Source organism: Solanum stenotomum, chromosome 2 (assembly GCF_019186545.1).
Source record: "Solanum stenotomum isolate F172 chromosome 2, ASM1918654v1, whole genome shotgun sequence".
NCBI lineage: Eukaryota > Viridiplantae > Streptophyta > Magnoliopsida > Solanales > Solanaceae > Solanum > Solanum stenotomum.
The window spans coordinates 18247741-18255338 of NC_064283.1; the positions used below are offsets into that span (position 1 = coordinate 18247741).

Below are 7598 nucleotides of genomic sequence, written 5' to 3' on the forward strand. Positions count from 1 at the left end.
AAATTATTCAATGTTATTTTTTTTATACATATAAATATAAAAAATATTTATTTATTATTGTAAATGTAATAATTGAAATTTTCTTAATAATTTATCATTAATTGTTATACATGAACTTATAAAATTTTCATAATTTTCTAAAAATATATTAAATAAATACTTTTTTCCTATAATCAATTTGATAAGATGAATTAGTAAAAAAAAAATTAATTCAGTACTTTTTTATTGGCAGGTGATCGATAAAATTAAATTTATATAATTAGGAGGTATGTATATACATATATATTGTTGACACTCAATTTTGACCGATTTATTTGATTAAATACGTATTTTTTAAAACATATTACGAGTTTTAAAATCTTAATCGATTTTGTCTAAAGTTATATATTATAGTATCGCTAATTTACAAAATTATCAATTATTATTATTATTATTAAATTATTATATTTATCGATAGTTAAACTCGAAATAACTATTTTATTTAAATGTTTTTAAATTTAGGTGTGTTTAATTTATATGAAAATACTTTAATATATGTAGTATTTTATTAATTGAATAACATTTCCTTGATCTCCCCTTAAATCATTTAAATCATAACCTCTTTGTTCAGTTTGTTTAATTGATAGCCCTCTTCCTATCCAATTCTATTTCATATTCAATTTCATGCCAATTATGGCCATTGCTTACTTCAATTATAGCCTTACACACTTTCCAATTATAGCCTATCTGATTCAATTCAATTCTCAAAAGCCCCGTCCTTTAATCTCAGCCATTCGTTCATCCAAATTAACTAAAAGATCAAATCTTGATCGTCCATATCATTCAAACCAAAGGCTGAGATCAAATTTTCATTCTTTTCTATTTTAAACCAAAAGAACCAAAACCCTAAGCCATCCTTCTTTCTTCATCTTCCTCTCATCTCCTCTATTCTCCTAGCAGCTCAGGCGAAGCAGCGAACGGCGCCGGCCAGCGAGCAGCCGCGAAAACCAGACGGCAACTACTCTATATGTCTATCTCTTTGTTACTTGAAAGGAGTTCAAAATTTGAATAAATAGACACATAAATTAATCAAAGAATTCGACATCTACTCTATATATCTATCTCTTTATATATATATATATATATATTATTTTATTTTTTAATCATATATATAAGTACTATATAATTTTTTGTCAAAAAGATTCGAATAAACCGAACCACATGATAGCTCTCCCTTGCTCTCAAGGTTCAAAGATGGACCTTTGCATATAAGCCCATATAAAACCCAAATCATAACCCGCTCCCCCCTTTTCTATCCTTCTATTTTCTTGCAAAATAAATAAATCAAACCTCCTACAGCTTCTGCCTCAAAGCAGACAGGGAGGAAGCCGCCATTGACAACAACGGAGTATCTTCTTCACTCTCAGCGATATCAGTAGTAAAATATGGCATCACTCGAAACGAGTCAAAGAATAAGCAGGCAAGTTCTTTGCTTTTTTTGGTCTTTTAAGGTTCTGGAACATATTATTATTGATATTTTTGGATGTGAATGAATATGCAGGCAAGCTGCTCAACTAGTTACGGTATTGAAGGAGATGAAAGCAGGATTGGATACAGTGAGCTTTAAAGTACAAGCTTTAACTGCAAAGGTCAGTTTTTTATTTTTTTTAATTCTATGATTGTTCATGGATATAGTTGATTATTAAATATTGATACTCGGTTAATTAGAAGAATAACAATTTATATAGTTTCGAAAGAAATTGTAAGGATACACGTTGTGTTTTTGGGATGTGGTGAAACCTTTCCCATCAATTATTGGTTACCCAATGCCTGTGCTGGTGGAAAATACTTGGTGCAGCACTGGAGGTGCTGGAAAGTTGGCCGGACACCATTATTAGCCGCCCCACAGAAAAAAAAAACCTATATTGGATACCAAATAGTCATGTTTAATTAGCTATTGCCAATTAATACTGGAACATTCTTTTAGCAAAAGGTAAGTTTTATTGATGAAACCAGCAGTAAATTGGTGCTGTAATCCAAAAAGTGCAGGGAACCAATTAAGTCTTCCAATGTCTCAACATCATTTACTAGCTCTAAATTGCACCAAAAGATAATCTGTTGTAGACTATCAGCTTTTATCTGCAAAATATGATTCCATTTGTATTTGAAACACCTTCTTACTACTATCTTTAAAATCAACTGATACACTTTCATTTGGTTTAGTGTTTATCTAGATTCTTTTTATTCTTGATAAGTGTGAAATCAGAAATCTTTTAGTTAGTTTACCTTATTTATTATTTGATTTAAATGGACTTAAAGCATGGAATGGATGCAGAGGATTCATTTAACTGACTATAACTAGCTTAGGATTAAGGCATAGTTAGTTGATTGATCGGTCACTTTCTTCTATCAAAATCTTAACATGTTTTCCTACTAACAAAATAAAGAAGATAAACTTTAATATATATTTGCTACCCATAATCACCCCGGGTTGTCAGTCCCATGCCTCTACCCATCACCTCTATGAGGTTCAAGTTCTTTCTTTGAGAAATTATGAGGTTACATTTTACCATATGTACAATCGAACATTGAAGAAATATTTAGTAAATGGTTTCATTTTTTAAAACAATAGTCTTTTGGGTGCCTGTAATCCAATATTCTCCCATTTAAGCAATTATCTTTGAACTAATATGTTAGATCCTCCAACTATTTTGGTTTTCCACGTGACACATGTTAGGATCAATAATACATGATCTTCTCACTTGGTATCCATGTTGGGTTCATGCTACTTTTCGTTGATATCTAATCATCCCAAACGGCCAGTATGAGAAAGTCCAAGTCTATGCTATATTGAAATACATGCTTGTCTTTAAAGGATATATATCAATGTATGTGTGACCCCCTCACCCCCATGTTAGTAATCCATAAAATTAATGCCTTTAGCCAGGCACTCCGTCACAGAAAATAGTGAGCTGCTGGATCCATTTCAGTTGAATGTGCCTTGGATTTTTTACGTGTCATCTGTGTAGGAAAGAATGAAAATAGCACTATATCAACTTGACATGCCTGTTTCTGCTTCCAAATTCCCATGCAATTTGTCTGCAGGTGAAAGCGGATTACTTTTCAACAGCAGATGGAATAAGTTACCTTGAAACGAAGCATCTGCTACTTCTGAATTATTGTCAATCACTTGTCTATTATTTGCTCCGCAAGGCAAAAGGACTCTCAATTGAAGGGCATCCAGTAGTTCGGAGTTTGGTGGAGATGAGATTGTTTTTGGAGAAGGTATGTTAAAGCTGTCTCTCCAGCTCCTCTTGGGTGATTTTCTGCCCTTAATTGCAGTATCCTTACTGTCATGCTCTGTGCAGATTCGCCCCATTGACAAGAAACTACAGTATCAAATTCAGAAGCTCACAAGAGATAGCGACACAGCTTCTGAGAAGTCAGTTATAAGTGAGAAAGGAACAGATACTCAGAAGGAGGACCTATTGAAGTATCGTCCAAAACCTGATATGCTTGTTCGTAAAACAAGTAACACTGCAGAGGTTGGTGTTTGGTACATGACAATGAAATGACCATTTTAGTTCCTTTCTCCTGTTCAAAAAGTGTTGGCTCGATCTTTAGCAATTTTAAAAGTTGAAGTTATGATTTAACTCACTCAGTCTTCCATATGATTTCTTGAAGTAAAGAGATAGTTGAATGTTTTTTGTCTTGACCTACAGGATGGTGCTAATGTATATCGACCCCCCAAATTTGCACCTGCTTCTATGGGCGAGGAGAAGATGTCGAAGCAGGAGAGAAATGAATTGAGGAGGGAAAAAGAGAGATTGCGAAATGCTAAACAAAGCCCCTATATGATAGATTTGTTGAATGATCTTGAAGGAAGACCCGAAGAGGTAGTTCTCTATCTNGCAATTTTAAAAGTTGAAGTTATGATTTAACTCACTCAGTCTTCCATATGATTTCTTGAAGTAAAGAGATAGTTGAATGTTTTTTGTCTTGACCTACAGGATGGTGCTAATGTATATCGACCCCCCAAATTTGCACCTGCTTCTATGGGCGAGGAGAAGATGTCGAAGCAGGAGAGAAATGAATTGAGGAGGGAAAAAGAGAGATTGCGAAATGCTAAACAAAGCCCCTATATGATAGATTTGTTGAATGATCTTGAAGGAAGACCCGAAGAGGTAGTTCTCTATCTGACTATTTATACTAACTTACTTCACTGAGCCATCCTGTATTGACTATTGATCACGGTGAAAAATACAGGTAAGAGAAGTTGTTGGATCTGAAAGTAGAGAACTGACAAACTACATGGCTAAAGTGGAAGAACGTGCAAAACGAGAAGAGGAGGCGTTTGATCGTGCCCCACTTACAAAATTGGAGAAAAAGAAAATAAAACATCTGAAGAAGTCAAGAAATGGGTAAGTTCAGTAGGAACTGTGTGGTTGATCTTACTTACTATAAAAAGAGTCAATTTATGGTCAGTCTTTTGATCATTTCAGATATGAACTTAATCTATAGTTTGGAAAGTACTGGATTGATTTCTTTTTTAAAATGGACTAACTGGAGGCTAATCTCCTTTCTTTTATTATGCTAGGTTGCTTGGGCTGACAGATAGTTTTTATGATGAGATAAAAAGTTTGCCTTTAGGGGAACCTGTTTCTGAACAATCAGAAAACTTTGAGAATGGCGGCACTGGAATCAAACAACAGAAGAAGCGTAAGGTAATTGTTTAGGGAGATTGCGTTACTCCTCGGTTTGTTTTCTTTCAAAATCGGAAGTGTGGTTCTGCTTTAGAGTATTATATATGAAATCTTGCATTAGCTATGATGTAGTAATTGTCCTAGACATATATATATCTTGTGCATTCCCGTTTAGGTGATAAGCAATCTAGTTTGTTACTGAGCTCAATGATTTAATTGGAAGGAAATTGTTGGCTTATGAGTTATGTGGTTATTTCCAATGCTTCACAACCCTCTGCTTCTTCTGAGTATAGCGTGTATAATGAACACAATCTTAGTCACAATTAGAATGGAGCTTATTCGTAGTAGTGGTTTATCTTTTGATCTATATCCCTTTGTACTTGGACATGAGTTTTATTTTGTGTGGGGAAACTTGCTGAAAATAACTGTTAATGTATGTGGTATTGCAGAGGAGGAATTGATATGACTGCTGGTGTGAGTACATCAAATCCATCAATTTAGAGGCTTTAAGGTTGGAATGGTTAGATGTTCCTTGGTCTCATGTAACATGTACAACTTTGTCATGATATTAATTTTTGGGGCTTTTATCGCTCTCAAATCTTGCATCGTATTCATTATTGTTGTCAGCAGTGATGACTGAACCCTAGATGGATAATTGAAAGTTACTTGCTGCAAGGCTGAAGTGCTATGGTGGCTGTGGTTTGGTTCATATCTTATTTCTTGAAAAGTAAGGGTCAGCTGATATGTAAAATGAAGCCTCTTGTGGTAGTTGTATTATCATCTTCGCAAATCAAAAGGAAATTGTACTTCTTTCTAAACAATTCTTGTCGATAGGGTAACCAGCTCTTTTTGGACGGTCTGAGCATATATTCAGGGTGAGCACCAATTTTGGGCTTCAACTGTGGTGTACGCTGTTAATGATGTGGAAAACTCAGTTTAGTGATGGATGTCATGTCATGTCATGAATTTCTTTCTTTTACAAAAGTGAGATTTAGCTCCATTACAATGAGATTCAATATCTTAGTTCTGTGCATTATCAAGGTCTGAATCATTTTCTTCCCGCGATTATTCTTAGTGGTAATTTGAAGATACTAGTATTTTCTGTGCACGTACAATTACAGGTAAAAGGTTTACTGAAAACATTATAAAAGAAAAGAAAATCCGATGCTGCTTAAATTCAAGAACCAGTTTCCCACAGTAATTTGGTTGGTTTTTAAAAAAATGCTTGGAGATGCAGAAATACGAAAGCTAAGGCATGAACGAATATCAGTATGTCCAGATGGATGTTATTAAGGTTCTATATCTTTGGTCATAATCATTAATCATGTTGGCATTCGAAGTTTTTAATGGCAATCTGTAATCTATGTTCTTTCACAAAACGACTCAAACCTATAGACTAAACTTAACAAGATGCATCAGGTATTCCCTTGTTTGATTGTGTTTTCAATCAATGCATAATTAATACATGTATTAGCTATGCACTTTAACAAGATGCATTGTTTGGTAGGAGCTATTCCCTTGTTTGATCATGTTTTTAGACAATGAATAATTAATGGCCAAAGTCATCTGTAGCCACTCAAAGTTGTCCTCATTATTCATTTAGACACCTCAACTACACCTAGTACCTATTGAACACCTCTACCACCCCAGATTTGAACCATCTAAGCATTTTTTGCCTACATGGCAAATCGTTTGTGATTCACGCAAATCAGGCACGTGAATTGTTTTTTCTCCCATTTTTTACCTTGCATTTAAGACATCCAACGTTAACTTGGATGTTTTAACATTAAAATCTTCTTCTTCCCCCAAATACATTTTAGAACCCTAATCCCCAATTCTCTCTTCTTCCTCTAAATATCTAACGTTTCTCTCTTCTAAATCAATTGTGTTTTATCAAATGTCACAAAGTTCAGTGAATATTGAGGAAGTCGATGTATGTAAGTGTGGTTATTATTGTCGACTGAAAACTTCGAGGACTCCATTGAACCCAGGTCGTCGATTTTTTGGATGCAAAGCATCAAAGGTTTGTAGTTATGTGAACAAAGACTACTGTTATTGTATTATTTGAAAAATCAACATTTTTGTATATTTATTACTGTTATGTGGTTTGTAGGAAAATGATGGATGTGGCTATTTTAGATGGATTGATCCGTCACTTGAAAATGTTGATGAATCATCCTTAATGAATAGATTCATAGATGGTCATAATCCGATTGATCGACTAAAGAGAAAAGTGAAAGAGCTTGAAGAAGAAAGAGATTCTTTGAAATTTCAATTGAATGAAAATGAAGAGAAGATGATGGTATTGAACAAGAAGCTTAAGGAAGTTAAACTCCAAAGGGATTGGGAAAATGTCAAATTTAACCGAGTTGTGATTGTTTTTCTTTGTCTGCTAACTATAAAACGGTTCTTTAATATTGTGTAGTTCAAAATTGTAGTACTTAATTGTTTAGTTTTGCAGTAGTTAGGAGGCTATTTCACGTAATTAGTGTTGTACTTAATTGGTCTGTTAAGTTCATATTTTATATCAAATTGGAAGTTTGAATGTGAATTGATCAGTGTCTCTTTTGTAACTTCTAGTGTGAATTGATCAGTTTCTCTTTTATAACTTGCCTCTGTTTTATAACTTGCCTATAACTTGCCTCTGTTTGTTAACTTGCCCTGTGTTCTAACTTGCCCTGTGTTCTGAAATTAGTTTTGGGATCGACTTGCCCTGTGTAATTGTTGTTCAAAAACTGAGCTAATAACACAAATGCATGGCTGGAAAATACATAACACAAAGTCATGGTTGAAAAATACATAACACAAGTGCATTGAGAGGTAATAAACAACCATTGTCTTGCATGGTTCAAAAATACATAGTCTTGCTAACACAAAGGCATGGTTCAAAAATACATCACACGTGTTCAAAATAAA

At 34.0% G+C, this 7598-nt stretch overlaps 1 protein-coding gene across 4 annotated transcripts; it reads left to right on the plus strand.

Moving 5' to 3' along the window:
* The first annotated feature begins 1321 nt into the window (after window positions 1–1321).
* On the plus strand, window positions 1322–5581 carry LOC125855234 (uncharacterized). Of its 4 annotated transcripts, none has more exons than XM_049534937.1 (9): window positions 1322–1459; window positions 1541–1628; window positions 3085–3264; window positions 3348–3524; window positions 3702–3875; window positions 4246–4400; window positions 4577–4703; window positions 5132–5202; window positions 5310–5581. In XM_049534937.1, the coding sequence occupies exons 1-8, from the start codon at window positions 1425–1427 to the stop codon at window positions 5141–5143; spliced, it is 948 nt and encodes a 315-aa protein (XP_049390894.1). In that variant the 5' UTR covers window positions 1322–1424; the 3' UTR covers window positions 5144–5202; window positions 5310–5581. The 4 variants fall into 4 exon arrangements, with proteins under 4 accessions (XP_049390894.1, XP_049390893.1, XP_049390891.1 ...); XM_049534936.1 differs by having other exon boundaries at window positions 5313–5581; XM_049534934.1 differs by having other exon boundaries at window positions 5132–5193.
* Window positions 5582–7598: the final 2017 nt, after the last annotated feature.